The sequence below is a fragment of the Leuresthes tenuis genome, unplaced genomic scaffold (assembly GCF_036924035.1).
Source record: "Leuresthes tenuis unplaced genomic scaffold, fLeuTen1.0.hap1 SCAF_24, whole genome shotgun sequence".
Taxonomy (NCBI): Eukaryota; Metazoa; Chordata; class Actinopteri; order Atheriniformes; family Atherinopsidae; genus Leuresthes; species Leuresthes tenuis.
In genome coordinates this window covers 10,892,948-10,911,919 of record NW_027325378.1, presented here as the reverse complement: position 1 = coordinate 10,911,919, position 18,972 = coordinate 10,892,948, and the positions used below count along the sequence as shown (strand labels likewise).

At 40.6% G+C, this 18,972-nt stretch overlaps 1 protein-coding gene across 2 annotated transcripts in view; it reads left to right on the top strand.

Moving 5' to 3' along the window:
- Nucleotides 1-1,073: 1,073 nt before the first annotated feature.
- The window catches only part of plod2 (procollagen-lysine, 2-oxoglutarate 5-dioxygenase 2), a 29,998-nt gene continuing 12,099 nt past the window's right edge, over nucleotides 1,074-18,972 (top strand). For both annotated transcript variants that reach the window (XM_072378474.1, XM_072378473.1), the window contains exons 1-5: nucleotides 1,074-1,559; nucleotides 11,264-11,355; nucleotides 12,227-12,363; nucleotides 14,991-15,154; nucleotides 18,806-18,918. In XM_072378474.1, coding sequence (XP_072234575.1) covers nucleotides 1,457-1,559; nucleotides 11,264-11,355; nucleotides 12,227-12,363; nucleotides 14,991-15,154; nucleotides 18,806-18,918 — 609 coding nt within the window. In that variant the 5' untranslated portion in view covers nucleotides 1,074-1,456. The remainder of the gene's footprint in view (nucleotides 1,560-11,263; nucleotides 11,356-12,226; nucleotides 12,364-14,990; nucleotides 15,155-18,805; nucleotides 18,919-18,972) is intronic.

Below are 18,972 nucleotides of genomic sequence, written 5' to 3'. Positions count from 1 at the left end.
CTGAAGGCCAATATTTTCAATGGTTTGTGCCACGCAATTGCTGCTGCTGTGCTGAACAAACTGCACGCACAATGTGGCACATAGGCGGAGAAACATGCCAGGCGGAGAAACATGCCAGGCGGAGATCCAGAAGTTCAGACTCAAGGAAAAACAGACAATGTGTGTTGAATACCCTGAACTATATGATAACCTTGGAAGCAAATACAAAAACAGCCAAATGATTCACAAAATGACAAAATATATGGGAAGTATAAGCAGGGGGAACTTCTACATGACTGGCCCAGGAGCTACTTGTTTAAAGATTTGTCCCTGGGTCACTGTGTGCACACTGCTGTGGAAATGCAGCAGCTCTGACATTTGCAGTATCAGTGGATCGCTTTGTGTCATTTGTCAGTCCATCTCGCTGATTTTAGGCATGTCTTTAATTTGAATGTAATATCATAAAAAGAGCGGAATGCAAAACCATTCTAAAAATATATTAAAAGGGAAAAAAATTGAAGAGACAAAAAAAAAAGTAAATGAAGCTAACTGAATTGAAAACAGGTTCAGTGAGTAAACCATGTGGTACTCCAAAACATGTGCACATCAGGTTTACTGGTTTCAGAACCCATTCTAAATGGACCATGGGAACATATGAGAGTGAGCATGGTTGCTTGTCTTCTGTTGGCCTTGTGATGGACAGATCACTTTTCCAGGGTGCACCCAGCCTAATTCACTGTGCTCTCTTACCAAGATGTTAGTTCCATATCATGTCGGCTGTTCCTTTTCTTTCCATCTCTGGCAGAAATATTGGCACAGGGATGGGGGCAGTTGTATGAGAGGCCAATCTAATCTAATCTAATTTTTTTTTTTATCACTATGCAGAGGCTAAATGTTGAGAAATGCATACTTTTATTTACTTCTTTGTGGTGCTTTCCACCGTTGTCGCTATGAGTAGGGTGTAGTGTGCTGCTGAAGTGGAGCAGTGTTGGTCAGCCAGAAGCCTCAGGGGGAGGGGACCGGGGGAGGGATATTTAACAGTTAGTAGGTGCGGGGGGTGGGGTGATACAAATACAGCTGTGTTTGGTCCCACTTTCGCTCAGGACGCGTCTGTTGTCAGGGGTGAGCACCGTTATATCCACCCTCCTCCACCTCCTCTCATCACAAGCTTCACCGGGAACCAGAGAGGCTGTTGCTGCAATTAAGGAGCCACGCCTGCTGCTCTCTAATTTTCCCGAACTGTAGTACTTATACCACCATTCCCTGGTGCTAAAATAGTTTTCACAGGGGGTTCGAGACCTGCTCCTCCAGAAAACGCGATACTCCTTGATTTCTACCCCCCTGCTCTCTTAATTAGGCTATTCTATTATCGCGAGAGCCTGCTGTACGACCCTCCGGGGCTGATCTTGACCACCGCTGTCGGGCTGGGAATTAATAGCCCCGTCGGGCACTTTGTCCGGTATAACACATCGGAACTATGGAGTGCCTCAAGTTTTGTTTGGTGCTTTCATGCTGGATCAAGTTTGCAAACTCTGTCTTCTCTAGTGATGCCAATCAGGCTCCTGCGACCACTCCTATAGGTAAGAAACTAACTTTTTGCCCCCCCCCCAACTCAAATACAGACTTCACACACAGCCTAAAGCTCCATCCCGTCTTACAACGTTTTCATGTGTGATGTAGCTATTAAATTGCATATGTTGTGGCTGCGCTTCAGAGCCTTCATGCCGACTGTGCAAATAAGGACAAGTTTATTTTTACTAATATGTTCGAGTTGTAATTTACCGGCTGCATGATGTCACTGTCTGTGGAGGGCAGGTTGCATGCCTGCAGGCTCCCTGTGTGGGAATCCGAACATGTCTGTGGCAATGTATGCCGGAGCGTGAAATTACACGATGCTGCTCGATGCATAAGGAACCGTCTGCGGTTTGTCACAGTCGTGTTTTCATTCCATGTCGTTTGACTGTGCGCAGCACGGGCTTTTGTACATAGAAGACAGGCTGCAAAGTTTGTTCATTATGTATTATAACACGTTGGTTGTGTGCAATATCTGTTCAATTTGTCTTTGATCCTCCTTTTTAGTTTTCTGGCAAACAGTTCTCGTTTCTTTTCCAGTTAAAGTCAAAGGAAAAGACATTTTTCATGTGAAAACTTAGGTTGGAAAGAGGGCTGAATACTGTTCTTTAGAAGAAGGTCAAATAAAGTTTTAATTTGTGCAAATCAAAAAGTACAGTCTGTTCATGCTTTTTGTAGAGGAAAGATGCTGGTCGTCATAGTGAGCGGGTTGAGCTGAAATAGCGTGTGAATGAGGCACAAGTCTTGATTCAGACTTAACTCATATTCTGCTTCCTCTTCTCCAAATCTTCTGTGAGAGCAAACCGACGGTGGCTGTAGGTGAGATACAAACTGAGTGGTTCAGCCATGAAAAGGTACAGAGGAAGAAGCAGGAATGCAAAGCGCTGTCCACTTCTCACCAGTGCGCACCTGGCTGGTCACCGGGAACAGCAGACGTGGCTGCTGGTTTGTCAGTTTTGGAAAGTTGCAGAAATTAGCCTGCACAGACCCCCTTCCACAGCCACCTGAAAGGAACCTTTCACTTATTTCTGACTGTTCAACCAGCTCGACTGAGAGTATGGGAACTACCACGCAGCTTTTATGGTGTGAGGTCGAGCCTCCCCCATATTTCAGACCAGTACTCAGTATGTGTTTAGCCAAGACTTTAAAAGTCTGTGACAACAGATTGTTAAACGTCGACAGATTTGTGAATGCTGCGAAAAACTTAAGAAAAAAATAAAAGCTTCCATAGACGTGTTATATTATTGTGTCAAAGAAAGATTAATGTGGGACCAAGTAATAAGAAACCTATTTTAGGGATTATATTGAAAACTATTGATGCTCCAGTTTTCTCTGAGGCTTTATTCCAAATGTTTTGCGAGCTGCGAAGTTAAGACATAAAGATGAACCTGGTCCACCACTGTTTCCCATCAACAGAGAGATGTTGACATTGCTAAGTTGGATAGCTTACAGTTAGTCTGACACATTTATTTGTGAATGTTTGATGAAGGCTTGGATAACGCCATCGCTCATGATCTGGTGGACGGTTCCAGCCTCCCGTGGACAAGGCCTCTTCAGATTAGACCTTTCCCAGACATCACTGACGTGTCAGCAGGGAGCACTTTATAGAGGAGTGAGGGAAACTCCAACTAAGGCTGCCCATGTCTTATTTACACTGTATAATGGCATTCTCTGCTGCCTGTAATGCCAGTCTAACAAACTCACCCTCACCACAGATCACAGATCAGAGCTATCGATTTGATAGTCAGGAAAGCATGTGACTGAGTTATAGAGAGGTGCCCGTAAGCTTGTTGTAAGTGACGAATCACAAGTTGAACAAAGCACCCCCTCTTGCAACTACTCCGCTGCAAAAAGTCAACCTATACAGAGTTACACCTCACAATGCAACCCACGTGTCATAGGTTTTATTGACTTTCTTGGAAATAATCCCCCTATTAACATGTTGCTGCAGTTAAACTGCTCTAAATTACCCAACACAGTCACTGGCATCTTGTAAATTCTATAGGTAACAGCACAAAAGCCTTTTTTTTTTCTTTTAAATGCTTTTAATGCACATGATATGGCAACTTTTTGTTTTAAGTAAGTCTGGACTTCTGATACTAAATAGTTCTTTAAAAAAAAAAAGCCTTTACTGAAATAGTTCACTCTGCAGTTGCCTACATCTGCAACAACTATGTTTTGTCATCTGGTCTGGACTAAGTGGTAATCGTCCAAACAGTGGCCACATATTTACAAGAGTTAAGTTGTTTGCCTGTGAAAGTGTTGGTATCAGGAGCATCAATGTGATTTTATGACGTTGAAGGGCAGTGGTGTGTGTAACAAACCCACATGTTGGCTGGCATTGTGTATTATACACTTTGGGATTTTCTCTTGCAGTTTTGTGATGTCTGGGCAAAAACTCATTGTTTAACAAACTGATTGCCCAATCAAATTCCCGATCCTGTGGGTCAGAGTGATAAGTCTCGAGAATCTCACATATTCATTATGTATTATAACACGTTGGCTGTGTGCAATATCTGTTCAATTTGTCTTTGATCCTCCTTTTTAGTTTACTGGCAAACGGTTCTCGTTTCTTTTCCAGTTAAAGTCAAGAGAAAACGCATTTTTCATGTGAAAACTGAGGTTGGAAAGAGGGCTGAATACGCTTCTTTAGAAGAAGGTCAAATAAAGTCTTAATTTGTGCAAGTCAAAAAGTTGAGCTGAAATAGCGTGTGAATGAGACACAAGCCTTGATTCAGACTTAACTCATATTCTGCTAAGTTGGATAGCTTACAGTTAGTCTGACACATTTCTTTGCGAATGTTTGATGAAGGCTTGGATAACTCCATCGCTCATGATCTGGTGGACGGTTCCAGCCTCCCGTGGACAAGGCCTCTTCAGATTAGACCTTTCCCAGACATCACTGACGTGTCAGCAGGGAGCACTTTATAGAGGAGTGAGGGAAACTCCAGCTAAGGCTGCCCATGTCTTATTTATACTGTATAATGGCATTCTCTGCTGCCTGTAATGCCAGTCTAACAAACTAACAAACTTCTTTGGCAGGTCAAGGGTGTAATCACCCCTCAGAACATTGTCGCTATATCACCACAAGGTTGGTTCAGTGCCTTCTTTTCAACCTGAGGTGTTGTGCTGTTTTCTTTGCTCTTTTTTAACTTTGCTGTGGTTTTTCTGCCTACTGTATTAGATAGCAAAAACAGAGAGTGAATCTAGCTCCTGTGATGCAAAAGATTTCCCTTAGGCAGTGCTGAAACCAGTTAACATTTCAGTACTGGTGTAAGTATCCCGTTGTTTTGACCAGGGAAATGAGCTGCTGTTAATCTCTGGCAACAGCTTTGCTGGTTGGATGTTGCATTATTACAGTTGAACATATGCTGCTCTCGTTGCTTCAGATTGTTCAGATGTTTGTTTTAAATTGTATGAAGTATTTATCGCAAATTTACCAAAAATAGAGAATATCAGAATTTGGGAGAGGCACACTTTAGTTTTTTGAGGACTCACGTGCCTTACTACTATACATTAACTCTGGAGGGAAAGCAGTTCACTGGACATTTACTTGTTTTTTTGGGTAAGTCATACAATAAGAAAATAGATTTTCTATCTGGCAAAATGCAGGATATCAAAAACACAAAGAATAGTACAAATAACGTGTTTTTTCTGCCCTTATATGAGCCTGCAATGTCGGTTTGTATAAACTCATCACTGAAACTTGTTAATCAAATCATCTAGCTCTAAACATTTGCCCTACAAGCCAAACCATGCATTTGGGTAGCAGCCATTTCAGGGTAACTTTTTTGTTGTTGTTGTTGTTCAAAGTGCTGGGCTCATTTCCCACTTGCAGCAAATGTTATCAGAGTGCAACATCATGCCGGTTGTGTGGGTTTTTTTCCTTTTTCTTTCCACTCGCAGCAGTCATTAACAACACATCAGTTCCGTTGAATTATTGGTACGTGTTCTTTAAAAACTGTTCTAATCGTTGCACCCCGTAGCACAATCATGGGTGTTTTCATTAGGTAAAAGAAATAAACCATTCCTGATTCGAAACGACGTCCGATGAGAATAGAAAATAGTTTCCTGGATCAGTGCTGGTGACATCATGCCACATCCTAAGGCTGAAGTGCCTGTGGTTTAGCACGTGTAATTGAAAACACAGCTTTTTCTTTGTGGGCACACTGCTTTGCTGTTGTGTGTTGGTGTGTTTGATTAAATAAAGTGACATTACAGCGTCACCAGAAAAATTAAAATTAAGCTAAATTAAAGTTGAACAAAACGGTCTATGAACAACTGTTTTTTCTAGTCCCTTGAGTATTCATCCCTTTAATTAGCTTTGTAAGCCTAATAGCTAACACATGGATCACTCTGCTAACAACAAGTCAACAACAGTCAGTTTCTTTGCTGTATTACTTTTCCCTATTTCTCAAGGACATCACTTTCACAAACTATATATATGCTCTAGAAAGCTTTTTAGGCCTGTCACCTCTTCTTTTGTCTAACTTGTCTGGTAAGTTGTGTAAACACATAATTGACTTGAGTTATGTGGCCTTTTTATGCTTGAATGATTAACAAGTCCATGTTGAATGGCTCTGAAAATGGTCAAGTAAAAGGACTGAGATGAAAATTTGTTATAAGCCAAAGACAAACTTTGAAAGACCTGCAGAAAGTCTACAGAACCATTGCTAGACCTTTTATAAAAGAGTAATTTTATAAATATAAAGAATCGAAAGGTTGTGCTGGATTTTTGCACAGCTCTGTGACTCTATGACCATTTTTGGAGACAATGGTCACGTTTGCATGCGAGCGTATTTAAAAATAAAAATTTTGGTTAGCCTCGAGTAAAAAAACAAAACAAAAAAAAACTTTTATTTATTTGGATTACCAAAATAAAACGGGTTTGTGTTCACTGGCCAGGACAAAGACAATCCTGTTTCGCTTATGTTCAAGGCCAGGGCACATTCCCCTCGATACCCCTTTCCTTTCTGCAAGAAGTGCTTATTTCAGCTAAGCCCCAGCCAGTGAGTCAGAACTTTTGCTCACTGAAGTGTGAAAGTTTACCTAGACGGCTGAACCCTATTTGGTACAGAGATAGAGTGCAAAGGAAAGATCTTCAGGCATCAATGCCTTTCTTGGAGAAGAGTTTCAGCCGCGACGCTTGAGCTGCATTCCTCCCCTCCTGGACTGTTCATACAGCAATGCCAAGAGAATATGCTGTGTTTACCCTTGCTGGACACTTTCATCCTCTAAAACCACAGCTGTAATGAAAACCTCCCTTTTTTAGAGATTATATCTGTCTCTTAACTATACTTCACTATCACATCGATTGTTTGATGATTCTCAGAGGTTTCTCACCCCTGAGGCTAAGTGAAACAATGGAGTGCTTATTATGCATTTGTGTGCAATATCCCCTCATTCAGATACATTTGTTTTCGACCAGTAACTTGTCTGAATAACAAAGCCAAATCATCATGATTAATAAAAAAGATTATACTATATATATATATATATATATATATATATATATATATATATATACACACACACAATATCATTTTGTTTCAGTAAATGAGCACACTGAGACAGACTCCATTCCTAAGCTCTGTGCAATAAAACATTTTTGAGCAACCCAGACCCCAGAGAAAAATATTGGCATTTGAATTTTTTCAAACCACAAATATTTTTTATCTGAATGTTTGTGGACCAGAGGAGGTTGGTCTCACTCCCATATCATCACATGCTGACACTTTGTCAGGCACACACGGAGGTTGTGAAAAGCTATATTTACTTCCAAACCAAATCGCTTTTCTTCTTCTAACCAAATGGTGCAGTTGGTGGAGTTTCAGAGCCTTCCGCTGTGTTCAACAATAGCATATGTGGATCTGCACTGGAGTTTTGACGCTGAAGAGAAAAAACAAGAAAAAGAAAAGCACAAAGACATCACGGACCACAGTCTCATAATAATGAGCCTGACAGGCATCAAAATGACCAGGAAAGGCAGGGAAGAGGAAAAATAGCAGTAATCAGAGAGAAATGTATGTGTGCAAAAAAGAGAACCAGCGGCGAATTGAGCCGGTGTGCTGCCAAGTTAGCAACATAAGCTAATAATTGCTAGTTATGAAAGGCAAACTATTGAATTGGAAAACAAGACTTATAGCACACAGTCCCCTTCTGTTTGGCCATATCTCAGCATGCATCGCTCTGGTCCGTGTACACACTGTCGAAGCAGCTGCACAGTACGAACTCCATAACATTTCCAGGTAAATTAACCCCCCTCCCCGTGTAAAATGACCACCACACATGGTCGTGTATGTTGCAACAGAAGCATAAGTGAAGTCCCATGTTTTTTACCTTCACAAAGTGCTCGCAGCCCCTCCAGTTATTATGAAATATTATGTAGCCAGTTTACTTTGTGAATAACAAAACCTGCAACCTGCATATCAAATCCTTCCCATGGCCCTTCCCACGATGTCAATTCAAACCGAGGGTTCTAGCTATAGTTCACATGAGGTGACAGCAATTCAAAGGAATTTTTTTCCACCAGGGGTTGTGTATGGAAAAGCCACAAAAGAGACTTGCCAAAGTGTTTGAATAGTGTATGTAGTGTCAAAACTTAATTGTATGTCTAAGCCCTTTAAATCAAAGATGGCTTGCATCCCCACGGTGCACTTAAGTGCGGGCTTGCTTGTAGAGATGCACTCATGTGGCCTGTATGTTTATGACAAGAGTCAATCGTGTTCCATAAGGTCAGAGCTAAGTCACAGAGGGGTAGTTGGCTTTAGCCGTACTTTCTCCCTATGGGAAATGTCTGCATGGCATAAAGAGCAACCCGGGTTGCCTTCTCAGTATGGCTGCTAAAGCACAGCGTCTCGTAATGTAGTGCTGGGAAAATTAGAAGAACTGAATTTATGTGAATTTAATAGAGCACTCAACACAAAAGGCAGCACACCACTGTCTTTCATTTCAAAAGTTCAAACGAAGCTACTGGTGATAAAAGTCACATTTTACAAGAAAAGAAAAAATAAAAGGACTGAACATGTGTCCTGGCTGTAATCACCGTATCACACAGTAGAGAATTTTCCCGGAGGTTTTCAAATTTTGCCAAGATATCCCAGACAGTCACAGTTAAGGTGTCTGGGACGTCTTAAATTGGTCAAAAAGCTTCAGAGTCCAGCTGCAACTTTCGCTTGTCAGCTGTGATGATTTATTTCGGACGATTTGTCTTTTATCATTCATTTTCCTGTCACAGAGTTCTTTCTGTGTGTGCATTAGCTGCCAGGAGAGTGTGAAAGTGTCAATCTCCATGTTGAAGCAATATCAAAAAGATAAAAAAAATGTTTTCCTCCAAGCTTGGCCTACAATTTGTTTGATACAGCGCAGAAAGATGCAGTGTCAACTTTGATTATTAATATCTTTATTTTTTTTGCCAGAAGCATCAGTGTTTAAGCGTCTTTAAGTGTGCGGATGTTGTTTGCATGTTGCATGTCAACCTGTCTGACCTGAGCTGTGCTGGGAAACTGGACACCTGAAGATCTCTCTTGTAACTTTTGAAATCATGTGTTTTACAGAGTTGTTAGGGAAATGTGTTTTCCAGATGACGGAAATACTCCCCCCCCCCCCTTTCATGCTCCAACAGCTTCTTCCTTCAAGCCAAGAACAAGAGCAGAGAACACCTGTTGCTCAGAGTGAGCGTCCCTTCCTTCTATGCAGCGCTTAATGAGGAACTTCAATTCTTCTAAATTGGCTGCGTTCTTCTTATGTCATGTGTTGAGCAGTGCCAGACAGGAACCATTTCTAACCTGTAACCGAACCTTTGCCTTTGTGTTAGAAAAATGCTATAGCTACGGCTGTTGGAGTGATGACGGGGCCACAGACAAGGCTGAGATGGGAGAATGGCTTAGTCATGTTTACTGGAAAGGGATACAGCAGAGGCTGGTTGTTACTGCTGCCAGTTACTGGTCTGGTTTTGTACTTCACTGGTGTTAGCCCATCACAAGCTGGGAAAACAAAGTAACTTAAGTCCATCTTATTAACACATATATATATATATTTTTTTTTTTTCTTTTTATCCGAATGATTGGCTTCACTTCATCATGGATCCTCAGGTATTTTCAGGCAAGATTAGATACACAAACATTGTTGTGAACTAGCCTGGGGACTCCTCCCCGCAAGGCACCTGTGGGGCATCCTAATCAGATGGTCCAACCACCTAAGTAAGCTCTCTTTATCCCGAAAGAGCTGAGGCTCAAGTCAAAGCTCCTTTCATAGCCACCCTATAGGGAGCAAACGTATTTCAGCTGCATGTATCCTAGATTTTGTTTTTTCTGTTACTATAAAGACTGTGACGACAGACAGTTACACACCGTCTCCTCCCAACCGTCATTTTTACTTCACCGTAACAAGACTGCACAATGTTGTGGTGGTTAGCACTGTCGCCTTGCAGAAAGAAGGAAAACGGAATACATATTTTCACTCATTCTTTTATATATTATTCACATGGTTGAATACAAAGTATCAGACGCCATGTACCGTCTACAAGAGAGAAAAAAAAACATTAACAGAGTCTTACGGAGTCAAATAATGCTGTGACAAAGAGCTGGAAGTTATATCTCCTGGAAATGCCACATTATCACTCCTTTTGAACTACAATCCTGAATGATTTAATTTTGTGTGTGGATGGGGAAATTGACAAGGCAGTCAACAAGTCAAAAAGGAAATCCAGGCAAACTGAAATTGCCACGTTATTATTTGTATACGAAAAGTGTAGCACAGTTATCTATGTTCTGGGGCAGAGTGCACTTCTGAATTAGGTCCCCTCGAAGCATTTATGGGACCATGATTTGCTCTCATTCAAACTCCCTGATCTAACTCAGTCTATGTGCCAATGACTAATAAATGATTTACAAGAGCTTTGCGCTGTATATTAAACAGATGGTAGATTGGCTGTTAAAACATGAAAGGAAAAGTGGGATAAGTGTTCAAGTAGTCCTATAGAATGATCTTACATTTTTGTTGGCCTGTCTGAGGACAATCACACATTAACATGTTGTAAATTTGTTGTAAATATTTCAGATGGGGATGATTTAATGCTCTCCCCTCATACAATAAAATGTTTCTATGAGCAGAATCTGGAGATCTCGAGTACTTCCTTCCTTGGCTCACAACAACAGACGGAACTTTTCTGATTAAAGCTGTGGAGCTTGTTTTAAAACGAGCTTAGTGGGCGCAGTCTTCCTCTCTCTAGCTTCACATTAGACTATGGTGTAAATTTGTATTTGGTTAACCCTTTGTCAAACCTCACATTTCACCACTCATGGCCACTGGAAATGTCCTAGAGGTTTGTGGGAGTTGTTCTGGCCCAAGAGGGAAGAGATTATTGAGCCCGTCTTTGAAACGATGCTTCTGTTTTTGAATCAAATTAAAACTACAGTAGTCGTTCCTAATTTGAGACATAGGTTTAGACTGCTAAACCAAACAGTTACCAGTATGTTGACATTGGTTTGAGGTTTACAAGGGACATGGTTCACAGAAGTGGGAATCTCAATACTTATATTTAAGCTTAAAACAATATACACAATCCTGTGGATATCCTTTAACTGAAGCCAGAATTTTTGCAACTTCAAATGTCTCAGTTTTCACGTGGAAGATTTTATTCTGTCATCTCCATAATTTGGTCGCCATAAAATAAGTGATTGTAAAAAATGTATCTTTCCATACTGTTCAGGAAAACTCCTCGTCTTAACCGTGGCAACCGAGGAAACAGATGGCTTCCGCCGCTTCATGCAGTCTGCTAACTATTTCAATTACACTGTGAAGGTAAGAAATCAAAAATCCTGCTTTTTGTCCTTCCATTTAATGAGACTGCACTCACACACAAGGCAGCAAAATGTTTTTCGCACACACTTTCCAGAACTGATTGGACCCATTAAAAGAAATGATGAAATGCAGTAAGCCATATAAACATTTATCCTGAAGGGATACTCCTCAACGTAGGTCCAGAATTCCCCTCTGCGGTTGAAACAAGTTGTAAAAAGATTTTTTTTCTCCCTGCTCAATTTGTGCCCTGCCTGCATTTGCAGCCTCAGATACTCCAGTTTCTAAACTCTGTTCTTCAGACAGCCATTTGCTAGGCCTCACTCGAGATGACCCGCGTGGCAAACCTTTCTGCAATCCCAGTTCCGGAAAAGCTGGGATGCGGTGAAAAATGTAAATAAAATCCGAATGCAATGACTTACAGATCTCACAAACCAATGTTTCATTCACAACAGGATATAGAAAATATATTTTAATGTCGAAAATGAGACATTTTAGTATTTTATGAAAAGTGGCCCAACTTGAATTTGATAGAGGCAGCAAATGTGAAAAAGGCTGGAACGGGGCTATGTTTACCATTATGTTTGTCATAAAAGATGCAGTGTGTGCTTCAATATTGTCTTGCTAAAATACACCAGATAATGGCGGTCAGAGAAGATGATGGACTTGGCAGACGGCACGGTGAACTGTTTTCGTGTACACGATTTCCAATGTGGCAATTCCCTTTGAAGTATTTCATGAAAATAAATAACATATATTACCCTCCACTGAAAGAATTCCTAAGACATGGACTTATAAACAAATTATGGTGCATGTGAATTGATTTTTTTAGTCTTTAGTCAGTTCTGCAGCTCTACAATTGTTTTTGTATCAGGTGTTGGGGATGGGAGAAGGATGGAAGGGAGGTGATGTGGGTCATTCCATTGGTGGAGGCCAAAAAGTCAGACTACTGAAGGAGGCCATGGAGGCTCTGGCTGACCAGGAGGATCTTGTTGTTCTCTCCGTGGACAGGTAGGTTGACAACCAAAGTATATATATATATATATATATTTTTTTTTTTATCTTTTTTGCTCTCTCTCTTTTACATGACATATTTTAGCATCATCATTGTGACCTCAGACCATTGCTACATTTTTATTGAATTAGGCTTTAACTGTAGCCTACCAGAATGTGTCTATCCCTCTTCCTCAGTTTCTGCCCAAACATCACATTTATGGACCTTTGATCCGATTTAAATAAAAAAAATTGGCCCAAAAACAGATGCAAAGCGCCTTTAATTGCGGCATACATCTCATTTTCACAAGCACAGACTTTAATAACAGCTTTGAAGGCCATAACTCATGAGCGAGAGGTGTTTGTGGATGCAAAAATAACACAACTACTCATTCAGGCAAAGGCATTATTATATGTGAGGAGAACAATTCTCATCTGCAGGTAAGCTGATTTATGATTTCTGAATTTGAAGAAGAATGAAGAGTTTCACTGAGGTAATGTGAGTGGTTTAGAATGATGATGGCTTTGCAAGACACTTTTCCTTAAACAGAGCGAAAGATGATAATATTTACTGTACCCTGTCACATAAATAATGTTTGCCATAATTGCTGTGCAAAGCTATCACACCCTTGAAACAAGTAATTGGAATGTCATTTTCTCTCTCATAGAGGAAGTGATTGTAGTCTAATAAACTGCTTCTGTGCTTCAGAAGATTACCATTCTTAGCCATTCAGATGGATTTTACCATCTATAATCCTGCTGGGCCACCCAGAGAGGCAGTCACTTGCTTCACAGTCCGTCTGTGGTAAAATTTTGTCACTAAACTCTAAATGATCATTAAACTCATTCACTGTGTAAGCCGATGGCAAGAAAACCCATACAAATGCAGAATAAGTGGAGACTACAGCAATTTACAGGCAGAGTGCTCTGTGTGAGTTATACATTGTCACTATGCAAACTGGGAGAAAACTGCCATTTGACTCTTTTTGCTTTGGCTTTCATCGTGGGAAGTTAGATTTTCTTATTCATAAGCACCACCTTTGTAATGGCAGGATGAAATGGAGATTCAATGGAGAAAAGGAGATTGTGGCTCCCATTTATTTATTTTTTCTTCCAAAATCATACTGCAGGCAAATAACTTGGCTCCTCAGACAACACCTACCTGGTGGGCACAACTTGGGTTAAAGCCATTGGTGAAACTTGAACAAAGCAGTGACAATTCACTGAATAAATACTATATTTCTCCAAATATATGCTGAACTGCTTCGCACATCTTATATAGTAACATACACGTCAACATAGCGCATATTACGCCTCCTTTTTTTTTTTTTTGACTGCTGAACAAAACCATTAGATATGAACTGAATTCATGTCGCTAACAGCAGTGCAAAGACAAGTAGAAAGTAAAACAAATATGACTCAAAATAAAGCAATTTGTGAAGAAAATAGGTGAAGAGAGAAGTTAAACAAATGAAACTATATGCACATACTTCCAATTAAAAGAAGGATCACAGAAAGTAACGAGATCAGCTAACAGTCAACCTTTAAGGCGTATTCAGCTCATGTGTTCTTCCACTGAGCGGGACAGCAATAAGAGAAGAGAAAAACATGATCTAATAGGACAAATGACTTATCCATATCAGGCACCTAACAGCTTTCACGTCTTTATTTTTAACACTCGTTATTATAAATTGACTTGTTATGGTGGTGTCCCTCAGTAGATGGCACCCTAGATGACTGCCAATACAGCCTATGGCATCGTTGCTCACCTTGCTGCTGGTTTACACTGATCTAAAACATGAAGAACGGCTCAAATCAACAATTCATTTTACACGGCACTTAGTCGCACCATATTTTATATCCTTTCTGCAAATGCAATCTATCTTTACAGCGATGGTTACCCATCATGGATGGCAATTCAAGCAGTACAGACAAAGAGAATACAAACAGGCATTACTATAACTTTTCTGGCCAGATTTGTTTTGAATTTATTTCCATCTACTTCTTTGACATTTACATGCATGCTTTAAAGGACTGAGGGTCAATTTATACAAGAAAGAACTATGATTTATGAGTTAACAAGTCACGGGGGATATGTGTATGAACATGTGTTTGCCAGATGTGGACAGGACATATAGACTCTCACCTACATTAAACTTCCCCTCCTCTCATGGCCTGACTTTCACTTTTGCTCCAATCTTTTATAGTACAGTTCTTTCCTTTTGGATTTTTGGACAGTGCATACTAACAGAGTCAAAGCTACGCTTGATATAGAAGTTTTATAGTCGATGACGAATGACTTTCTGTCACCATAATGATGATTTATGTCTCAAAGGAATAGAATCAGCTGATATATAAGGCGTTTCCACATACTAAAATATCCGCCCTTTGAGTAATGGCATCCCTTGAAACAAGTCACTGCAGCATGTTTCACCACAGTAACGTTTTCCCGTTTTTGTGTGTGCTGAGAGAACTTGTCTTTGCAAATCCTTAGGAATGTCTATTGTTTACATTTAGATTGCTATCTTTCTCAGGCAAATGAAAGCATAGGTTGTGTGTCACTTACACAATGAAAAAGAGTGCTCGGAAAGCATAAATGAACCGATCATGATCTGTTGTATTTCATCTTCACGCCTCCATTTCAGCTATGATCTTATCTTTGCCGGGGCACCAGAAGAGATTCTCAGGAAGTTCCAGCAATCCAATCACAAAGTGCTCTTTGCCGCAGAGGGGCTGATATGGCCAGATAAACGACTAGCTGAGAAGTACCCCTCAGTCCGCAGTGGCAAGCGCTACCTCAACTCTGGAGGTGGGTTCCAAAAAGTTTGAATATGTTCAAAAATGCTGAACTCTTTGTTGAAAGTCTAATCTCCTACAGGGTTCTGTTAACACTAAGTAAATGTGACCCTTAGACTTCCAGGCATAGGAAGTTAAAAAGAACACTGAAACTGACCTTAATGTAAAAGTGTGTATATACTAAAAGTTGCAGTGGAAGGAGGCTCTCCTACACTTCCTAAATTAAATTTGAGATTTTCTAAAAGAAATGTATGCACACTTTGGTCAGGAAGGTTTTCATGCAGATACTTTGCATATGAGCTCCAGTGCAAATATGTGTATTGCCAGGCACTTTGTGACAAATAAATACCATAAATTCACCTGCATCACCACTGAGTCTCCAGTCCCATGCATGAACTGCCGCATCTTGGACTACAGCTGGAGAGTCCTTGCTCTGCTCTGCAGTTTTCATCGGCTTAATGACACATCAACCAGTTCTCCACCTGCTGCAGGGTCTGGTTGGAGTGACCCTCTAGCCAAAAGTGGATCACCTGGAGAGAACAAAGGACCAGAAACAGTCAAAGGTGGTGGAGATCCACTCCAGCTGCAAGACATTCATTGCAGAAGCACTCGAATGACATCAAGGTCATCCACAGCTGTAGCAAAACATCACAAATATCAATGTATGGGAAACGTTCTTATCGAAGGTGGAATGCATAAGTGTGTTCACACAAAAACTACATCCCATTTCCTGTAAACAAACTGGCATTGATAAAGAAAGAACATGTGGCGAGTATGTGGGCCTCGAATGCAAATCCTAGACCATGCACAAAGTTTTTGACCAATTTAATGTGGGGGGGGGGGGGGGGGGGGGGGGGACAGAACATCAATATCAAACAAAACAGACAGTTTTGTATTTAGAAAGCTTTCTGATCTTCTGGCGCAAGATGATCCTGCTTTAGACTGTTTAAGAAGATAGTCAACATGCCATGTCTCATGTGTACACAAGGGACACATCTATCCAGATAAAGCAGGAGTTACCGACTCTCTTCCTGTAGTTCTCATTCTGTCTTTGTGTGGGCTGTTACAGTTTACAGCTTGTTTGGTATCTGAACATTTCCTTTCTACCCCTCGAGGGTCCTTTTCCTGGACAGGAAGTGAGTTAATAACCTCTCTGCAGTTTTTAATTTTTATTTAATTTGTGAACTCAGGCTTAATCAATAAAACCAAGTTTTAACCAAGGGTTTCGGTTTTACATTCAGTAAAACTGTACTTCTTCTTCACTGTTGTTTTCATTATTGTGACTTTCTAGTTTAAGGAAGGAAGACTTTGTTTTTAATATCTAATCGACTAATTAGGGGAGAGTCAGCATCCGTACATGGCTAAAAATGGAAGTGAAATTATAATAATAGAGGATAATTTCAAGGTGATTGAGATTTATATAAAAAAAGAGAACTATGCACACTCACAGAGCTTTCTAAAACGGTCAAAATGGATGCACATATTTTCTTTTTTCCCTTCACACAGTTTTAGTCATCAAACTAAATACAGACTTCTCTGCGCAGATTGAATAGCGGCGCTATGAATATGCAAATTAAATCTTTCTGAACAGCTTCCTCGCCGCTCTCTTTCTGGTCTGCCTACATTATGCATTCCCTGTACACACACTGTAGCTGCTTCCACCCTGACACACGTTTAACCCTATTTGACAACATTAGCCGTAAGATTTCTCAAAACCTGCCGTATGCATATATTTATAATTATCCGAGTTAATTCTGTTGGTCAACTGAATGAGACAATGCCAATCCCAACACAAGACAAAGATAAGTGAAGGAAGGGTTACTGCTAATATTTGTTTAAACAATACTCATTATGTTTGTTACGGGCCTAGATGTTGTATTCTGGGGTAGAGCAGTGTTTGAATAACTTGGCTGGGAACCAATCTAACCCACTCAAATTCTGAGGGTGAACAGGGGTTTACACATTCCAGCGTCAGCTGTCAGACTCTGAAGACTTGCAGGCCTTATTGGAATTCAGTGGGCCAAGCAACAACAGGTCGTCAGTGTTATTAGTGTGAAGAGTGGTAGAGCAACGTTGAGGAATGGCAACAGACTTGTGTTAGTTTTAAAACATTTAACCCTGGGATATTTTATTACTATCTCATGGTTTGAAACTCAAGTATATTTTCCCTGTAAACTTGCCCTGTGAGGTATTTCCTGTCCACAGTGCACAGGATGTGGGTGAAGCCCATTTATGTCAATATTAACTGCTTACGTACTGTGGATATCTTTAGCAATCGCCCTCCCTGTGGATATCCACTTTACATGTGCAGATGTTTGTAGGCATAAAAATTAAGTTACAACACGTACATATTAGGAGGCTGAGCGATGAAAGCTCTGAATACATGTAGATGCTTTAAACAAGGAGCAACAGTAAATTCTCATGCATAATTCAAAAAGCACAACTAGCTGCATCCAGCCGAATCTTCAGGACACTGAATTACTGCTTTCCTTGTGGTCATCAGTCTGGTCTGACCTCCCATAGTGGAGCCTAACTGTCTCAGACTGATCAGAGACTGTTTTTAGCAATCATTGTCATTGACATGACATGTGGATTTGTCTTGGGGCCCCCGAATGTGCCACAGTTTGTAGAAAATTGTAGGCTTTGTTTGTGTTCCTTTCGGTTACCGCCCAAGTGACCAGTGGGGAAAGCTTTATTGTATTTGGACACACACTCCTGTGTCACAGAGAGTACAGTGTCTCGGAGATGGAATTGAGATACAGAGAGGTTGTGTTTGTGATCAGCTGTGAGAGATTATCTAAACAGATTAACAAAGAGGTCACTTACTAATTAAACTAACAATGGTTGAAAGTAATCACCTCAGGCCACAGAGGGTTTAGCACTTAAAACTCGCGGGGCTGCAAATTAAACGTCTCATGAGTTTGTCCAGACACGTGTACCTTAAGAAGAACAATTCTGACTTTTCTAAGTGTCTGTGTTGCAACTTTGGAGTAAAAATGTTTAAATGTTAACTGGACTTAACATTTAAAAATGGAGTTTTCCAAAGAGATTCAGTGTTTTCCCAGGAGCTCGTGAGCCGGACCAGCTATAAACAATATAATCTGCATTCGTGATTTCCTTTGAACTTCTTCGCATTCCTGCCATTTAGATTATGTCATGTCTATCCGTCGACTTGTTTACAACGTCTGAGGTTTTTTCTCAAATGATGGGATGCAAAACGGTGCACATAGCCAGCAACATAGCCAAACCCTGCAATCTGTAGCTGTGGTCAGTGTCCTTGAGCAAGTGAGGGCAAGGGAAAAAAAGAGACTGGAGTAGACCTTGCCATGAGAATGTACATTTAGAGTGTGCAAAATGGTAGCTCACACAGTTCCAAAAGCTCAGATCACAGTGAGATGGTCACAACAGATTGCAGCTTTGTTACCCGTTACTTTCAATCTACTGACCGTGGGAAGGGAAAGTCCTAGCTTGTGTGCTTGGGGTTATTGCCAAAAATCACACTTAGTTTAAGGCGTTCAGCCTCCTCTGCGTGATGTCTTTAGACCATGAAGCCAGCAGATATAGTATAATTGTCACAAGCAGCCTGCCAGTTGCATATGACTCAGTAAACAGCCCTTACCCTATACTTTGCATCTTGTTATGTGTTTCACACTGTTGCTTGCAGGTATAATCGGCTACGCCCCGTACATAAACCGAATCGTTTCACAGTGGAGCCTCCACGATAATGACGACGACCAGCTCTTCTACACTAAGATATATCTGGATCCTTTACAGCGAGTAAGTTTATGGCGTCTACCCCTACATTTAATCTAAAAATACTCATTTTATATG